Source organism: Osmerus mordax, chromosome 5 (genome assembly GCF_038355195.1).
Source record: "Osmerus mordax isolate fOsmMor3 chromosome 5, fOsmMor3.pri, whole genome shotgun sequence".
Taxonomy (NCBI): domain Eukaryota; kingdom Metazoa; phylum Chordata; class Actinopteri; order Osmeriformes; family Osmeridae; genus Osmerus; species Osmerus mordax.
In genome coordinates this window covers 18,237,624-18,257,022 of record NC_090054.1, presented here as the reverse complement: position 1 = coordinate 18,257,022, position 19,399 = coordinate 18,237,624, and the positions used below count along the sequence as shown (strand labels likewise).

At 43.4% G+C, this 19,399-nt stretch overlaps 1 protein-coding gene across 6 annotated transcripts; it reads left to right on the top strand.

Moving 5' to 3' along the window:
• Nucleotides 1–3,051: 3,051 nt before the first annotated feature.
• Nucleotides 3,052–18,528, top strand: LOC136943674 (reticulon-1-A-like). Of its 6 annotated transcripts, XM_067237085.1 has the most exons (9): nt 3,052–3,941; nt 6,352–6,405; nt 7,391–8,761; nt 14,346–14,553; nt 15,588–15,726; nt 16,450–16,519; nt 17,173–17,219; nt 17,312–17,370; nt 17,494–18,528. In XM_067237085.1, the coding sequence occupies exons 1-9, from the start codon at nt 3,212–3,214 to the stop codon at nt 17,534–17,536; spliced, it is 2,721 nt and encodes a 906-aa protein (XP_067093186.1). In that variant the 5' UTR covers nt 3,052–3,211; the 3' UTR covers nt 17,537–18,528. The 6 variants fall into 6 exon arrangements, with proteins under 6 accessions (XP_067093186.1, XP_067093188.1, XP_067093189.1 ...); XM_067237087.1 differs by lacking the exon at nt 7,391–8,761 and having other exon boundaries at nt 3,058–3,941; XM_067237086.1 differs by lacking the exons at nt 3,052–3,941; nt 6,352–6,405 and adding an exon at nt 7,081–7,141.
• Nucleotides 18,529–19,399: the final 871 nt, after the last annotated feature.

Genomic DNA, 19,399 nt, shown 5'->3' with positions numbered 1-19,399 from the left:
CATAGTGACTGTAGTTTGGTGTTATGGACTGTACACTCCAGTACCAGTCACAGTGTTCTGACTCAGAACACCTCACTAGTCATTATTCCCTGAAACCACATGCAGCTGAATCAGACATGCATGCAACAGGTGATGACAAATACAATGTACTCATTATACTGGCTGTCACTCCTAAACACACATACACAAACACACACAGGAGTCTAGAAGTTCAGCCCAATGTCTTAGAAAGTTATAGAGGGTGGCTGAGACAGCTGTCTGCTGAAGATATATGAAGCGAGTGGGAGAGAGAAGTGTGGAGGAGGGATGGAGAGAGAGGGTAAGACAGAGAGAGTGACGAGGGAGTGAGCGACACACACACTTGGACATGTGACCCTTGTCTCTGGCATGGCCCTTTTACCCATAGCAGCTATCCATTTCCATGCCTTAAAAATAAGCAGAATTGATAGGTGCATCAACACCAAGAGGGGAGGGGCAAAGGGCACTTCACTGAAGGGGAGGTATCAGAAGGCATTAGTTTCCACTTCAGGCCAGGTTAAAAATGTCTGAGTCACATGACAATGTGTGAGTGCATACTCACATGGGCAAACAGGCAGTGCACCAATGTATTCCCTGGCAGGTATCCCCACCAAGATACTGCACAGTTAACAACGGTTCACCCATGCTAAATGTTTTTGACAGGATAGTCACACTTCACTCCCGGGACTTAAGATACCATTTTAAATACTCGAGTTGAAGTTATGGCCCTTTGTGGTCATTTATTCAGAGACATATTTGTGTTGTCCCAAGAATTTCAGTGCCCAGTCTGACCTTGTGTTGTTCTGTGCACCTGACAATAAAACTTGAAACTAAACATCCCCTGGTTCTTACCCACTGCAGAGACAGGGCCCTGCCTGAATGTGAAGGGGGCCTGTCAGTAGCAGACCCTAAGTGTCTGAAACTGTCTGAGGATCTGCTGGCTCGCTATACTTGATAGCTCTTGCATGTGACGAGAGGGAGGCAGGCTTTTTCTGGCACCTTATCTGCCTTCACTGCACTCTTAGTGCACAGCCCCATTCCTCAGATAGGCATAGGAAGGCTCCCCCTCTCCTTAAATTGTTTGTCTGTGCCTGAGACAGAAATATAAGAAACTTATAGAGTTGACACACTGTAGTCCCTCAATCACACCTGAGAAAAGGAACTCTAGCTATTGCTGTGAATCATCAACTCTTGTGTGACCAGCTGTATAAAACACATAGCTTGTGTCAAGCATAACTGTTTTAGTGCCTCTTGTTCTTGATCTGTCATCAAACTTTTTTTTGCCATTTGTGGCTTTCAGGTTAAGATACCGTAACCTGAAATTTGAGTTGTTCTTTTCAAAATCTAAAATAGAGGGGATAACACGATGACATGAACTATGCAGCACACATGCTCCATGGAGTTTTACACATAGAGGGGGACCCTGAATCTAGTTACAGATACTATTACAGTCTGCTAGCTCAGTTTTCATCAGGATTTCCCTTCAAGGATAGACCATACAGTACATCACACATGCACAAAAGCAAATCCATACCTACCCTTCATAAGCATGATATACTCATCACTGACACAAAGATGCACGCTCTCAACACACAAATGCAAGCACACAGATCAACGTGTGTAAAGTCTCCGCACACACATTCTCCATGAGCTTGCAAGGCTTTGACATCCTGTAAAATGGCAGGACACAGTAGGGTTGAAGGCCAGCCTCAGAGGGCAAGGCCTGACATGCATAAAATGTTGATAATGGAGATGAGAGATAACTATGTGTAATTGAAACCCAGAGTCTTGTTAGATTGTGATTGTCAACATTGAGAAAGCCGTGTGGTCCGTATAATATCAATTTATCTCAAGAATCTTATAGTAAACAGGATACCATTTGCCATCTTAACCGTTTAGGAAGTGGACTGGCTTCTCTTTCTTATTGCAAGCCATGCCATATCCAAGCAGTTCCGCCTTTGACACAGAAGTATCCTGGTGTACTGTGCGGTTGTTGGCAAAGGGGGATTAGCTGTAACCAGAGCTAGACCCCATGTTGTAGGAGCTCAGGAGCCCACCGGCGGGAGAACTGTCTGTGTAAGCACATTGCAAGTATTTATTGCAAGTTATTTTTTGAAGGCCTACTGCACAGATTGATAGAAGTCTTTGAAGTCACTTAAATCCATAAATGGAGGAAAAGAAACATAAACTTAGAAGGAATGTGACCTAGTCATGTACAAATATACAACATATGGCAGGAACATATATCATGCACCAAAACATTTTAAAAGCAGCAAGCAGTTGGCAACTTTAAGTGGATTCTTGGAGAATGGTTGTCAAAAAGGTGCTTCTATTCATGTTCTCAGGGGAAACTACTGTTCACAAAAACCCACCAGCATAGGGTGGTGGTCAAATGTTTGATGGACATGCGACCTTTAGGACACAAATGTAGCACATGCAGGATACACTTACACTTTATTTTTAGCTGTGTCCATAGCATACAGCTCTTTAACTTACCATAGGACATGCAGTAGCATTGGTACATATGGTAGTTACCATAATTAAAATCAATACTTTATGAGCACTCAATTAGAATATCTTAAACTCTAATCTAATAAACAAAAGCGGTCATACCACAACAGTGTTCAGGTCATATCGAAGTATGTACCAGTGGCTGTGTGCACATTATGTACTCTGGGGCATACATTTCAGAGTGTTTGCATGAATGCAAAGTTGCTGAATGAAGCCAGCAGGAAAAGGTAAATGTTATGTAACGTTGTTCCACACAAAGTGAACTTTGTCTCATGCAACTGCAATGTTATGTCATCCAATGACTGACACTCAAACGTGTGCTTCTCAACTATTTGGCCAACACCGTGCAAGGTTTGAGAAAGGGGTGTTAACAAATTCGGAGGTTCTGTATTCACAGGGGCGGGATCTTTTACTTTTACAAACAGTTATTGGTCACAGGTGCCATCGCTCAGCGATATTGGCGAGTTATTGGTCATTTGATTCACCCTTCTATTTCAACATTCTGGGAGGGTGTACGTCTTTCAGAAGTGGGGCTTGCCAAGTGTTCGGTTGTTCCGTGGCAGTGGTCGTGGCGTAATTTCTACAACTTTTTACGGACACAAAAGTAACGCGAACATTTTTTTTGTTTGGGACACTTGCCTACCAACCAGACTTGAATTGAAAACTTTTCTACAGTAGAAGTATGGCAGACAGCGAGCAAGTGTCCTCCACAACTCCGTTAGGAGAAGAACTAGACAAACTCCATGACCACGAAATGGGTGATTCAAACGAGGCCGTAGCTAAAAAAGTTGTTAACGAAGATGAAATTGTAGACTTAGTTGGCGGTGCACAAGATGCAATTGAGAGGCACAAAGCCACTATTTCACACGCAGAGGATATCCCCAAAAAATTAACGGAAATGTCATCAACTCCAGACCACGAGCCTATGTTACTAACGGAGTCCGTTCCTGTCGTACCAGAGCCTGTGCTAGTTCCCGAGATAGCGCCACCGACCGTAGTAGAGGATGCCACGGAACAACTGACGAAAGAGGAGGCGATTCCAGATTCCACTGTTGCGGAAAAAGAACAGAAGGAGGAGGTTGCGGACATTGTTCCAGTAGCTGAACCAGTACACACGGAGCCTGTTCCAGAACCAGTCATTATCCCAGAGCCTGCTCCAGAACCAGTAATTATCGAAGAGCCTGCTCCAGAACCAGACATAATCCCAGAATTTGCTCTAGAACCAGAAATAATCCCAGAACTTGCTCCAGAACCAGAAATTATCCCAGAGCCTATTCCAGAGCCAGTGCCTGAGCCTGCACCAGAGCCAGTCATCGCTTCTGTGGAACCCCCAAAAGCCGTTCCCGAGGAAGTGCTGCTCCCCAAAGCGGCTTCGGAGAAAAAAGCGGCTGCTGCACCTCCACCAGCATCATGTGAGTATAGTTAGTTAAATAGGCAAGATCTTCGATTTAACCACAATTACTATTTACTGAATTTGATCGGGAAAATTATGATAAACGTAGTGGAACTGTCTCAATTCATCTTAGCCACCAGCCAGTCAATGTGTTACCAATTTTGCTAGTCGCTATTAAGTCATTATTTATGTACGATTTCGAGGTTGCTATTGTTCATCAATCGACAAGAGCATGTGTCAACAGTTTATATTATTATTTTTACGTATGTAATTGTTTGTATCTCCGGATGTAGTACATAGATGGCCATTCTGTATTAAGCGTAGCTATTTATCAAGCTAATGTTAGCTCGCTACTGCTGTGTCAAGATGCGGCCCACCTGTTTTGACATGGCTAGTTTGACAAACCTACATTACTAGTGAGCTGTCAGAATCACATAATCGGAATGATTGTTTTGTAGTATGAGTGTAAACCTGATGACAATATGAAACCACCTAGTTTTGATTGTATTTAAAACTAAGAGTGCATTTTATATTTTACATGTGGCATATTGTGTCGGTGGATCCATCCATCCGTTCTGAGTTTATGCTGTGTGGTCGGTTGCGCTACAGCTAGCTTGCTATAAGCTAGTAGCACGCTATGTTCCAAGATAGGTTGGAGAGATTAGTCATAACAAAGGAATCTGTCCACTCCCTTGCTATACGTTTTAGTCGTTTCTTGTAGCTTAATTGACCAAAAGGGAAGTATCTTGCCCTTTACCTTTTCTATGCCATCGTTGGCTTTATCCAAATGATTATCCTGTCAAAAAAAGGTTGCCGAAACTGTGCTTTAATATTTAAAATGTTCGTCATTATTTTAACCTGGTCGAATTGTTATGCGTCTTTCAGTCACGTTAATTCTGGAAGTACACTAACGTTACTCTACCAAAGCTGCTGGGGTGAAGTTGGCGTTTTTTCTCGCTTTAAATGTAATGGATACGCCGGCAGTCAAAGGCAGGGCGCGGTTGGGTCTGACAGACCAGGGCATCACAAAGAACGGGGTTGACTGACAGTACTATTAATCACTCGGGACTCGAGGGGATGTTGATAGTCCAAATCTTATTTTGGTGCCTTCATCTCTCATTGATGCCCTGTTATTTAGGTGTTGGCTGTCACATGGATGAGATATGACTGAGCTACTGGTCCAGAAAGTGTGTTAGCAGGCCTTGTGTTGGTGCCTGTGCTCTGTTTGGGTGTGTTGTATACTCTGTTTCCAAGGAATAACCCGCCCCCCCCTTAGCATGCTGCTCATTACCAGCACAGCAGCTGGCTTTAGCAGCTCAAATGCTAAAGTAGCTCCAGTATGGAACAAGACTAATAGCTACACAAAGACCTAGAAGGTAATTGTGCAGGCTAGGTGTTTTTGGAATGTTACTGGGGGTGTTTCGCTAACTAGGTCTATGGCCTGGTTGGTTGGTGTTGTGAGAACAGGTTTGAGCACATTACTGATAATGATGACAAAGTTGTGCCCGTGTTTGATTTTACCCTTTGTTAAATGTGCCTTCTTATTGTGCAAGGGAAAGCAGGCAGTGTGTCCCACCTTCAAAATGCCCTTGTGCAAACTCATGTCAAGAATTAAACTAATGTGCTGGCTCATTGATAAGGCCTATGCCAGAATATCCAGTGCGTGTAGGGTTAGGTTATGTTGGATAAAACAAATTTCAAAAACCTGGATTATAGTTTACAATAGCTGCTAGTCTTGCCATGATTATAATGTTCTTATCCAACCTGTAGATAGAGCGCAGTAGTGTTGTTTGCTGTGTGTGTTCTATGTGGGACGGCTGGAACATGTTATGTCATCCAAACATACAGCAAGTTCTCTGGGTACGATGAATTGGTGTTGAAGCTGCAGAGTTTTTCAACTGTGCATATTCATTGAATCATTACATTTGCTAACATAGGCTTTCCAGATATAGTCTTTATATAGAATATTATTCCAATATTCTTGACCAATAACTTGATGTGCATGTTTGATTAGATCACCAAATACCTATAGTCCTCTTATGTAAAATGATGAAAGGTACTTAGAATATACCTTGACAGTGAAATAATTTTGAATGGACAATGTAATATTCTTCCTGTGTGCCTTCTTGTTGTCTTTTTGCTTCTCTTTGCAGACTTCAAGTTATTTTCATCAAACCTGTCGCAGTATATTGCATCTCTCTGTTATGCTTTTCGTCAGATTTTTCTACCCCGCCTTATTATTTTGCTTGACTATGGATTCCTTTATCTACTTGTTCTGCGCTATAGCTATATCAATGTAAACATCAATTATTTACACATCCCTAGTCACTTCAGATGTCTGAAAGTGCACAGGGTGGCAGGGTCCTGGGCTGATTTGTAACCTTTCTCAGGTTACAATAACCATTTCACTCTATGCTGCTTTCTTTCAGATGCACCTTTTCTACCTTCTCTTCTGCCTCAACCTCTGATGCAATTCCCTACAGGCAAGTTCTCTCTGCTTGCTGTGTTTCATTACTCCTTATCCTGCATCTTTTTGTTTTAGAATAATTTCTACCCTAATTAACATTTACTGTCTGAAATGCATGTTTTCTTTTTGTGAGATTAGTTGTTGTTTGCATTTGAAATGACTTAAGATCCAAAGCAATTTGACATGACAAACTCTGTTTGCGTGTGATCTTGTATTGGGAATCCCTGTGATTGTGGTCCTTTACAACAGAAGTCTAGAAAACAACAGACTTTTATTTGAGACTTTTACCAGTGAGAAGGTTCCCTACAGTGATTCACCGCAGCGATTTATCATAATTTGTATTTTAATTTGATACCATCCATAACAAATTATATTTGCCACCACACAGGATATTATAGATTACTGGTGAAATCTGTGTAGGAAATCTCTTCTCACCTGACCAGGCTGCTGGCACTGCAGCATGCCCTGCATGTTACATAGACACTGACGGAATGAAGTGTGTCTTGATGCATTGCATTTTCCCCTCTCTACTCAAGCACTTGGGCAGAGGGGTGATTGCCCTGCTCCCATCTCTCCTCTCTCTCCTCTCCACTCTCCCGACTCCCTGGAAGAGCTTTCTCTGTCTGAAAGTCCAAACCAACCCCCCACCACGGCATCTGCTCCGTTCAGCTCTTCTATCGAGCCCCCCAAAGTTCTGTCCAGTGCTATGCCTTGGAGTGGTGAAGAGGAGGGTAACGCCAGATTTGGCCATAGTAAGAATGATCAGTATGTTGAAAAAGGGTTAGAGTCTGTTACTTCCGGTTTTGAGTTGGAAACTGAAACGTATTATAACCCAGGGAAAGATCTAGGGCCAAAGTCTCTACTTGAAGACAGCGGAGTTTCCTTCTCCCCTGAAGAGAAGCTTAGTGGTTCAGGCAGGTCTACCTCTCCCTCCCAGTCTCCTGTTTCACCCCAGATGACCCCTGAATCTCACATTGCACCTGCCTCCTCTAACCCAACAGAGCACTGGGATTCTCCATTTCTAGCCTCTCAAGACAACTCCAGGGTCTCCATGGATACGTTCTCTAAGGACACAACCCCCATTGGCTCATCTGGGTTTGAGCAAGACATGCTTGGCCAATCAGATGATGATCTGATGTTTGAGGTGAAGAAGAATCCATTCCAGGGCTTTTCCCCAGTAGCTGATGCCGGGTTTTCCCATTATGGGGATGCCAACTTCGACAGCAGGGCATCCAAAATGTCTGAGAGTCCCACCCCAGATCTGGTCCAATCTGGCCAGGGTGGTGACTCTCAAGATAGCCCTCCCGCTTTTTATGATGAGAGCAAAACTTATGAATCTGTGAAAATGGCTGCTGACTCATTGATGCAGCCACTAGGCCAGTTCTCCCCGGGACCAAAAGAGGATGAGGACTCTGTTCTTCTTCCTGACATCTTGAAGTCCTCCCCACTCAACCCAGAGAAGATCGACTCTGGTTCCTCTGAAGGGAGTCTGGAGTCAAGCCCCCTTTTTGAGCGCAAGCTGATGGAGTCACCAAACATCCCCATCAACCTGTCAGCCACAAATCCTTTTGCATTTGACTCCAAAGTCTGTTTGCTGAAAGAGATGGCTGAGGCAACTGAGGCAAAATCATCTGTGAAGGTGAAGGGGGAAGATAATTGCTTTGGTGCCTTTGACCTTGTAAAAGAGGCAGAGACCACACCCATAAAAGAAGAAAAGCCTAAAGAAGAGCAAGTTCAAGTGGAGCAAAAAGACTGGTTCTCCAGTCATGATTCCCCCAAAATGACCAACAAACTAGAGCCCCTGGAATTCCCGAGCCGGAACTCCCAGGATGATTCTGATTCCGAGAGCCCCACTGCCGACTCCCTGTCTCCTGTGCTGGAGGCCATGGCCAAGAACCCAGCCAGCTTCCAGGTGGAGACCGAGAAGAACCCCAGGATGGAGGAGGCAGGGGAGGAGGTGTCCGAGCCGGAGGTCTCCTCTGAAGAGTTTGAGTTTATAGAGAGGCCGCCTCGGGGCGTGATAGATGAGTTCCTGGAAGCACTGGACAACTCCAAGTTTGCCAAGGGTCCGGAGCTTGGCGCTGATGACGATCTTAGCTATGGGTCACGGGAGATGGTACCTCCAAACATAGCATCGTCAGTGGCGCATAAAGAAGAGAGTCAGAGCTCCCAAAGTCCTTACCTCCTCCTCACCCAGTCCTCAGACAAGGCAACCCCTCAGAAGGGTAAAGCCGAACTGGAGAAGGCAGACATCAAAGAGCCTCCCTCCCAGGCACCGCTTCTCCACTCCCCTGTTCACAAACCTGCGGCGCTCGCTGAGGATGCGGGTGGCCCCAAAATGGCTCACGCGCCCAACTTGAGCACGGAAGCAGGTAATTTTCAGCATGGAACCTCTTTTTCCATTGGTGGTTTATCACCTTCATCACCATTTCGTTCATCTTGGTCATCTTTCGTTGCCCATCATCACCCATGTTCATTTCCTTTGGATCCAACCACATTTCGTTCTTCTTTTCGTCATCCTTTCCTTCTCCAAAGCATTGTCTTTGTGGCTTTTTTAAAACTAACTATTGCATTAGTTTTGTGTGTGTTTTAGTTTGTGGTAGTGTGAGTGGTCTTCTTGGTTTATATTTTCAGTTGTGAGCATCATTCAAATGCTTTAATAGTTATGTATTATGCTGTTAAATTTGACATGGTAAGTGAAATGGAGGCTCTTCATAAACCAACCTTTTTTCATGAAAATAACGCACCAGTGACACATGAAGACCACTTCCAAGTTCCAGCACAAGTCAATGAGGGGTGAACAAATGTGCACTTGAAGATGGAGGAGATTTAGGGTACAGGATTATCCCAGACCATTGGGTTCTGTACAAGTCTTTTCCTAACAGTCGGGTTTAGCGGTTTTACCTCACCCCATACCCCCTGGTGGTTTTGATGTGCCTTGAGAGCTTTTGCTCCACGAGTTGGATTACCTCAGTGTGCAGTCTGGTTTTAGTCCTCACTGGAAATAACCAGAGATGGGAACCCTGTAACTGAACACCACCATGTAGGCCCTGTAACGTTCTAGTCCTCGCACATTAACCCTACACTGCTCCGTTAAATGACTGCTGAGCGCTGCACCTAGGCTGCTGTTTGCTTCTTTCTCAGCCCCGAGGGCTGTAGTTTATTGCAAGATATGCAAAAAGAGGAAGCCTTTTCAAAAGCGATTTATCGTCTTACAAACAAAATGGAAAAGCATATCCTTTTGCGGATCCCTTTTTAAATGATTGTTTAATTAGACTGCACCTTACTGGTTGTCTCTCTTACACATTTACAGACAGCTAGCTACTGAGTGTGCATGTTCCTCCATAAAGGAAGAAGCCCCCCTGCCTGCATTGCGACATTGGCAGTCGAAGAGCACACCAAGTCAGCAAGTGTTCCCTCATCTGTTTGACTTGAGATGCGACGGTGTGATCTGAAACCTCACCGCGCTGGCCGTATCTTCCCCACAGAGAGAGATTGTAGGCAGTTTAAATACTAATGAGACGTGTCAGGAGGCGTTTCGCTCTCATAAGTCATTATACACTACTTTCAGTATAACTGCACCCTTTTCAGGTATGTGAAGCGAACCTTGTGCTTCTCCTTTAATCTAAGGTGCCGTTTGTGGCTCGTTTTTGTATGTAAAAACCTGAGACGTGACTACTTATGGAAAGGGAGATGGGCTTATTATGAAAAAGACAGGCAGAACTAAATGTGAAACAATATAATATTATATATATATATATTACATATTTTGCAGAGGCCTAATGGGGGAGAAGTTGGACATTTGTGAAAGAGAGGAGACTGCCCTCTAGTGGCCTTGTTAGACAAATACTGAGGGTACCGAATCGTATGTTAAAGAGGGGATAATTGTCTAAAGTTGTGATTTATTTTCTTATTGGAAGTCGTCTTATTTGAGCCGTCTTATTTGAGCAATCCGCCAACTCCCCTAATCTCCAGATGTATTTGTTTAGTCATGTGCCAGCCTAGTTTATTAGAGGGCTTAGGCAAACATTGCATACTCCTTGTCAAACTCCAAAGCTAGATTGTTGTTTTATCTAAGCATACATCGTTGTCTTTAAAGAAACCAGGCGGAGTCACCAAGTTACTGCTCTCTGATTTGTTATCTTTTAGGGTGGGGGGTGGTTGTGGAAGGGGCGTATGTGTAGATTTGCGCAAGGAGAAGGGAGGGAGATCAAACCTAATGGAAGGAACCGAGAAGGGGAGGAGAAGTTTATAGCCGCTGCGTCAGAGCGTTAACATTCAAGTCAGCTGACCTCAGTCCTGCAGCCGAAGAGAGGTGTGTGTAATTGAAAAGCAAGAGCAGTGTGTGCGTGTGTGTGTGTGTGTGTGTGTGTGTGTGTGTGTGTGTGTGTGTGTGTGTGAAGGAATGGGAGAGAAAGAGAGAGGGAGCCAGTGTGCTGCAGTTGTCTCTAGAGAGGAAGGACTGCCCCCCCTCCAACCCCCCACCTCCCTGTCCCTCCCTCCCCTCGAACACCTCAGTCCCCACACCCCACCCACCTCCCAGCCCGGCGCACCGCTCGGCTCGACTCGGCGCACGCTGCTGTCTGTCTGGAATGTACTGCTGATCTCCCGTAGAGCAAGGAGCCATCACAATGGACATGGAAGAGAAAACAGAATGCCAGCTGACATCATCATCACACTGGAAAGACAAGGGTATCATCCTCTTTCTGCTCTCGCAGGCAGCCTTTATTAGGATTTAGCATTTGTTTTTAGTTTTGATTGTGATCTGGGCTGTAGCATGCCGATAGGCTTTTTGGATAGTTGGTTTGTCTAGGCATTATGCATACTAGCTTGGTTACATTTTTTTTCTATTATTAGAGGATAGGCTGTCTGTAGAGTATAACTGATTGATAATGCCTTTGGAGGCTTTGAGTAGAATGTCTGTGATGTTAGGTAAATTCATCTGCAGTTGTAAATCAAATACTTTTTTCTTTTTTTTGTACTGGAGAGACATTTAAAATGAGGCTTTCTAATCTTTGAAAAATGCTACGTACCCTAGCAGATTAACCTTTGGACAGAACACCTTTGTCGCTGACGAGTGTGCAAAGGTGCTTTTACTAGGGAGGAGGGGTGGTACTGTGGTCTATAATGATGTTAGGCATTAAATGATTGGGTAATGTGTCTCCACCATGCAAATGAGAAGGAAGTGACTGACCACCCTAGCTGCTCTGTTGACCGTGCCAGAACCAGGGGCCTCTGTTTCCAATACAGGAACACCCTCTCTGTAGACTGGTGGTGTGGGGTCTGAGAAGGTCAAAGCAAGATTGTTTAAAATGTCTTGAAGCTTTGGACAGGCTGCTTATTTTTCATATCAAGACTTTAAAAAATCACCTCAGGATTTTTTTTCTTCTCCTTTATCAACTCTTGTCCCTTCATAGGTCACACATTTTTAAACTGATATGCCTACTCTTCCTTATTCACACTCAAGAACTCAAGAGTTGCGAAACACTGACTCCCTAAACCCCAAACTCCTTATCTCAGCTTAAAACCTCAGGGAACAAGCGCTTTTTCAGTTGTAGAGCATACACACACGCGGTGGGAATTTCAATCAACTTAGCTTCCTTACCTGTGGGTATAAAGCCTAGTTGTATTGAGCTGGGGCCATTCTCACATCTGCTGATAATCATGTGTGCTCTGCTTGCATCATCTGGAGCAGCAGTCCACACACATTGCAACAGAGAGGCCATTGTCAGAACAAGCTGTCTGGATCAACTCTTTCTCTAAATCAATGTCTTGTCAGTCAGTCAGTCAGTCCAGTGCCACAGTCTCTCTAGAGGCTATCAGTCAAGTATGAAAGAGGTACTTGACTGGGTGTATTACTTTTACAGTACAGGCCAGAGTCTCTGAGTGACTAAGCAGTATGGGCACATGCAGGGAGAGGTGTGGAGACTGCATCAGTGTGTAGTGTAGCTGTATGTTGTAAATGCTCCGCTTGACGGATTGTGACATTTCATTCACTGGGCTAAAAGTAATGGCTATTGAAATATCTTAATTGCTACACAGTTGCACATAAGTCTGTCTGTGTGTTTTCTCAAATCTTGTTGAGTTATCTGGTTGAGAGTCCAGATGCACCGTGAAGGTGAGGAAATAACTTTTACTACATGGCGCAAGTGTCATGATTGAATATAGCTCTTTGTAATGTTGCTTCAGTTGTGTTTTACACGTGTGTACAACTAGGTGGAGCTGGGGAACATTTGCTTCGCAAAGATACGTTATGTAACACAGTCCACAATCCGTTATACCCCCTACATTTGTTGAAAATACTGTAACAATTTCATACAGTCTTCTCCTTCAAACTGATTAGTATCTCCTAAAGTAAATCGATTTCGAATCACGGGTTAATTAGGATGGTCCAAGGCACCGCAGAGCTGCGCACAAGGAGCGGACCTCAAATCGACCTAGCAGGAAGTGCTCTGTCTCCCTCTCTCTTTCGCATAGCTAAGCTAAGAGCTGGTGCTGCATGCTAGGAGGCTCAAGATGGATGCCAAACGGGGTTAGTTCTGTAATATTTATTTTACCTACGCTACATTTTCATATATCGTTGGTATTTGGTTATATTGCTGTGTTAATGAATTGATGTAGATTTTTTGGGGGGAATGGAGTGTGTTCGTCGGGATTGGGGTTGTGTATTTCAATATGTAGAGGCCCCGCTAGGTCAAACTGGACATTTTATCGGGATTGATGTGACGTTGAAAGATTAATCGTTGTCTACGCCTCACTTTATTAAATACATACCTGCAGTAATTAGTAACTAGGAATATGTACGGAATGAATAATTAATGTGTGGCAGATAGATTAGATTAACGGGGTTTGTAATACTTGTCTATTTTTAGATACTCCCGATGGTAGTTCATCTCATGCTTATTGCCATATGTAGCTAGTTCAGCTAGACAGACGCTTGGACCGAACAAGCCCCCCTTTCAAGGAACGGGTTGTAATGATGTCTGAACGAAAGGTGATCGGGTGATCATAGTGTTAAATAGCTAGCTAGCTGTAATTATTCTGGCATAGCTAGGCTAACTAGCCTGATTACACCTGCGTGAGTTAGACTAACCATAGAGCAGTTGAAGCTGACACAAAGCTGACATTGTAATGTTTTTATTATGCTGTTGATTGTTTCACAGCTAGGCTAGCAATGTTTTACTTGTGTAGGCCTACATCGGATGTAAGCATTGGTTTACTTAGCCAGCATTTTTGCACTTGTGAGCTGTTCAAGCAGCTTAGTCCTTAATGTTGGGTATTTGTAATTAATCAGATTTTCCCGTTTTGGAAGCAACTTTTGAAATGATTTGTCTTTAGGTTTAAAACTAAGCTGATTCATGTTTATTGAACCATTTGAAAATGGTAGGCTGCCAAGTATGAGAGCGCCATTGAACATTGCAGACTTCATCAATGTCAGGTTGGCTTAGTTAAAATGCGTCAGCCTAGTCTAGTAGTAGTAAATGGATGTCTCTCTCACATCTAATGTGGTACAGTGACCCGTTTTGAATTCCAGGGGAGAATCAAGAGCACTGTCATTTTAACTGTCTGCAGGCACCATCCCCCACTCAGACTGGATTGGTTAACTTATTAGCATAAGCTGCTACCATGACTCCCGAGGAACAGCATAAAGCTTGCAGGGATCAAGCTGTAGGTTTTTTTCTGATGGTGTAGTACTGCTATTCCATCTGAACTGTCAGCGTCCAGTAAAACCAGGGGTATTCCTACTTGTGCAGGCAGTTCCACACCACCCAGGAGAGTTCCAGTGTTGTGGCTGGAAGCATTGAGAAAAACAAAGGAAGATAAAAAACAAAACAACAGTTTTCAATTGTACATCTCTGCCCTAATACCATGGTCACAGCTAAAAACTGATGTACCCATCTTAATGAGCGTCCCGTTGTAATATTCTTAACTCTCTTCCCGTGTCCTTTGTTCCAGTGGTGGAGCTCCTGTACTGGCGTGATGTCAAGGCCACGGGCGTGGTGTTTGGCGCTAGCCTCCTGCTACTGCTGTCCCTGACGGTATGCAGTATCGTCAGCGTGTGTTCCTACGTGGGCCTGGCCCTCCTCTCTGTCACCATCTCTTTCAGGATATACAAGGGCATCTTGCAGGCCATCCAGAAGTCTGATGAAGGGCACCCGTTCAAGTAAGTAGCAGCAGTGCAGAACCGATGCCTGATCAATGCCCCAAATGTCTACTAAACTTTTGACCTGAACCAAAGGCATTGGATACTGTGTGTTTCTCTATCAGATAACATTATTATATGGATAGTTATCAATATCATCAAATAATTTCTACTAATTGCAAGTTTGGTTTTGTGGGTGTGTTTAGGCATTGGGTGCTGACACACTTTGTCAGGTTGCCACCTGTGATTTTTAGGCCTGTCTGTCAAACTGGCAGTGTTCCAAATTTAGATGCACTCATGATTCGGCTGACCTTGGCATCAGAGCTGACACACACCCTGTAGGCCTGTCCTGCTGTTGGAACTAGACAGAAGCTGAGCAGATCAATAAACCAATAGTGTGTTCTAGAAGAAGCTAGTGATCAACGAAATTCAGACCGGGACTGACTAAGCTACATTTTCAAATTAAGACCTCTTGAATATCAATCTAATTCAGCTTGCCTTGTCTGGAGGACTCGTGCCTCCATTCCCAACATGGAAACCTGCTACTCACGCTGATCTCTGTCCTGGCATGAGGTCAAATCTGCTTATGAGCTCTCACCAACCAGCCAACCAACCACTTTATAAGATTGAATTAGCCGGGCTTAAGATTAACTAGGGAAAGTGGATGGTGCTTCCAGGCCAGTTTCCAGCTGAGGAAACATGACTTCTGGATTTTGCTTTCTGATGAAAGGACAAAACCAGGGGGCAGACAAGTATTGCTGGGGAGGATGTTTTGTTGCCACCCTCATTATCTATGTTTCTGCACCAGGACACTCTTGCATTCCTGCTTAATGTTGGCTGAAGGTCAATGGTGTTGCAATACATTACCATCGCACGTCATCTAAACCAATCCCTGATGATCTGGAGGGTTCTGTGTTCCTCAAGAAATCTCTCACTGTATTATCTGTGTCCTATCTGGTATGCTGTCATGGTATGCTGTAATCAAAGGGGGCTTAAATTACCTGGGTGCAGACAAATATCCCCCAGTGAGATAATATAAATGTGACTTGACACAGGCTGTACCTGGACCAGGAGGTGGCTCTGTCTGAGGACGCGGTCCATAAGTACAGCGACGTGGCCCTGGCCAGGATCAACAAGACTGTGGGCGACCTGAGGCGCCTCTTCCTGGTCGAGGACCTGATTGACTCCATCAAGGTGAGTAGAGGGATCTGCAGTCGTGACCCACTGTAACTTGTAACCACACACCTACCTACCATAGCTTTGGCTAAGGGTGAACTGCAGGTTGTTCACCGTTGCATTAAGAATGACTGTCCGTGTTGAGTCAGTGTACCGTAATAGATGGGTGAGAAGCGTTTGCACGAGGAGGAGGGTGGAATAGCCTCGCACAGATCTGCAGCAGCTGTTCAGGGCTATGAGATTACTACATACCTGTCAACACCTCTCCAGGCCTACCCCTGCCCCCCGTCATCCTGTCCCCCTGTCATCCTGTCCCCCTGTCATCCTGTCCCTGTAGAGCTAAGGTCTTTACCAGGGCTGATCTTGGAGGTGTAGTGTTCCACAATGTTGTTCAAATCTTATTGGCAAGATGGGGAAACAAGAGTAGTCAAGTAGTCTGATGTGTGTTGAGCCAGTTCGAACGGACCATTGGTTTCCATATGTTCAGTGTTTTAAAAGTTCGATATATGGCCTGTCCACAATGACCTTTGTTTCATCTCCCTCATGCCACTTTGGCTGTGTCTGTCCTTTATATAACTGATAGTGTTGTAATGCTAACAAGCAAATAGCGAATTAGTTAGCATTTTGTCACTCCACCACGTTCCACCTCAAGCCTGAGTCCTGTCACAGTGTTTTGTTCTGAGAGAGGGATGTGCTTGTAATGAAACAAACTCTCCTCTCTCCCTTCTATCTTCCCTCCAGTTTGCTGTCCTTATGTGGATTCTGACTTATGTCGGTGCCTTGTTCAACGGACTCACTATCCTTATCCTGGGTAAGACTTGCCATTGTTGCAACCACAGCCTCACAACACTGTCTAAGCACTATCAGTGTCAGTTTCCTCATTGCATGCTCCAAAGAACCCAACTTTACTAGGTGCTATGCTAAGTTCTGTAATTTGTCAGGTTGCTTTTGCTCTTCTGCTAGCTTCGGGTAGAGGGAGGCTGCTAGTTCAGGAAAGGCTAGGAGACATAAGCTGCTACTGGTGTATTTCAGGAAACTCGTGGGAGAGCCCTGACACAGACATGGTGGCAGGCAGAGGTGTCGAAGCCTTGTGCTTCTTGTAAACAACCTCCTTTATTTAGGTTGATGACCTGACCTTTGAAACCACACTGCCAGTAGAGAGCAGGCAGCATTCATTAGAGTTCCATTATAAGTCATTTAAAATGTGACATAGTAGGGAATCTGGAGGATTGTCAGGGAATTTGAATTTGAGATTTTTAAGGAATCGTGTGGGAGCTCTTTCCTTTAGGTATTTTTGAAGTTGAGTTTAGCCAGATGGGTAGTAGCTCCTCCTGTTAGCTGAATCCTCTATCATACTGTAACCTTTCATATTGGATGTGTTTATTGAAGGGCTGGGATAAGCTGTTAGCACACAGATGTACCCTAGTGTCTTAGGCCTCACTTATTTCTCCCTGCTTCTCCCAGGTCTGGTTGGAGCATTCAGCTGCCCCATCATCTATGAGAAGCACCAGGTACGAACTGTCATTCGTTATTTAAATATGAGGAATAAGCTTTGACCACATTTCATTGTAATATGGCTTTGTGTATTTTGTTGTGCTTATAGGTACAAATCGACCATTATTTGGGTATGGTGAACAACCAGATCAAAGACGTCGTTGCAAAGTAAGACTTTGTGTAGCAACAAAGAGTTGTTGTATAGTGTTGTCGTCAAGTCTAGGTGTGTGCTGTATTTCTCGTCTTGCTGTGTGACACGGTGACTGAAGCTGTGTGCCTTCTGTTCCTCAGGATCCAGGCCAAGGTGCCCGGACTGAAGCGCAAGGCGGAGTGAAGAAGGAAGGAGATGAGGGCAGTTTGTCCTCCTGACGTCCTGTTTGGAGGACTGGAGGTGTTGAGAGGGATCTGGCTGAATGCACCCCCTCTTCACTTATGTTGTCAAAAATAAAAACTCTTACAAGTGCAGAAATCCCTGTGTTCTCCGGAACATACAACCCATGGTGTTATATTGTTAAAAACGAAAAAATCACCAGCTCAAAATATCTACACCCTCACTGTTGATGAAATAAATTGATGTAATGCCCAACAATCTGGTTTGGAAGTCTAGTTTGTGTTCTAATGTAACCTGGAGTTCTGACTTGACCAACCATGTAGTCTGACTGGTGATAAGTTCCTTATGCTGGTTGATTTTCTCTTACACATGCTCTCCAGACAATTTGAAACCAGTCTTGTTTTTTTGTAAGGGGGGGGGGGGAGGGTTGAATGATACCATTGTGGAAATTCAAGAGTACCTGTTGTTTTTTTTGGTATGATTAAGTTAGTGGTATTTGTGATTTATTGTTCTATTGATTGACTGTAGTTTCCCAAAGCTTCTAGCTCTCTTCAATGGTTCTTGAGTGTGCTTTATACGAAGTGTCATTGTGCTGAAGTATGCAGACTGATGTCTACATTACAAGCAGGTTGAAAGGAGCTACCATAGCAATTCATGCTTCTGAGTATTTCTAGCTAGAAACATTTAGAAACTTTGCAAGATGAAAATAAGAACATTTAATAAGTCATTTCACCTCATTGCAACTGCCTAGTTAAACTCTGGAAGAACACGTTTACAAACATAACTTAAGATTAAAAATACAAAAAAAACAACTTAACATACTGTCTGTTGACTTATCTAAAGCTGCAAAATTATGTAACTTTGAAACTTCATGCTGTTTGTTATGCAAGTAATTGTGAATGATACTTCATACAATTGTGATGAACTCCTCGGAGAACTGTTTGTGGAATGCATTGTTGAATATAAACAATTACCAATAAAGCTTCTCTAGATGACTTGAGTGTAAAGTCTTATTTTCTACGTATGTGAGAGACCTGTTTAGACCTGCATTGCTTAATTAACATATATTACTTAACCGATAACAGTTAAATTAATTATTAATTGGTTTGAGCAAGATTTGAACCAGGGGTACTGTGTTTGGCAGTAGACTCGATGGTACACCTGCTTACCCACTGAGCCACAGAGATTTCCTGCAAAGTTACTTTCTACAAGACGGTGTAATTGCCCTTATGACACTAATAAATACCAAAGGATACAAGGTGGGAATCTTTTGGTATCTCACGATTCGATTTGATTCTTGGGGTCCCGATTTGATAAAAAAATAGATTCTCAATTCTATTTTTTATCAAATTGCGATTCAATATATTCTTACATAAAAAAAAACACAATCGCAATTCATATGTGAATCGATTTTCCCCCCACCCCTAGTACTTAGTGCTGAATGAAATTAAATTAGGTTACTAGTGATTGCTTTATCTGTAAATTAAATGACTGAATTCATTGGAATAAAACGTTTTTTTCTCAGAATTTCTTTGATTTTAATATTTTTTTGGTAATGTGTCATGTAGGTCTTAAATTTCAATCTTTATGGTCTTAAAATGTCTTAAAAGGTCTTAAATTTGACTTACTGAAACCTGCAGGAACCCTGTGTACTGTATTACAGACTTGTAATTAAAATGAATTACAAGAAATTGCTTGGTTGGATCCCATTTAATCTTTCCACACATTTGGGTTACATTTGCACAAACATATCCACACACAGCTCCAATCAATCACAATAAACTGGTATAAAAACAACCATGATTGTCATTCACACAATAAAATCTTGCCTCATTCACAAAGATGTTTTGATTTAAAAAATAAATT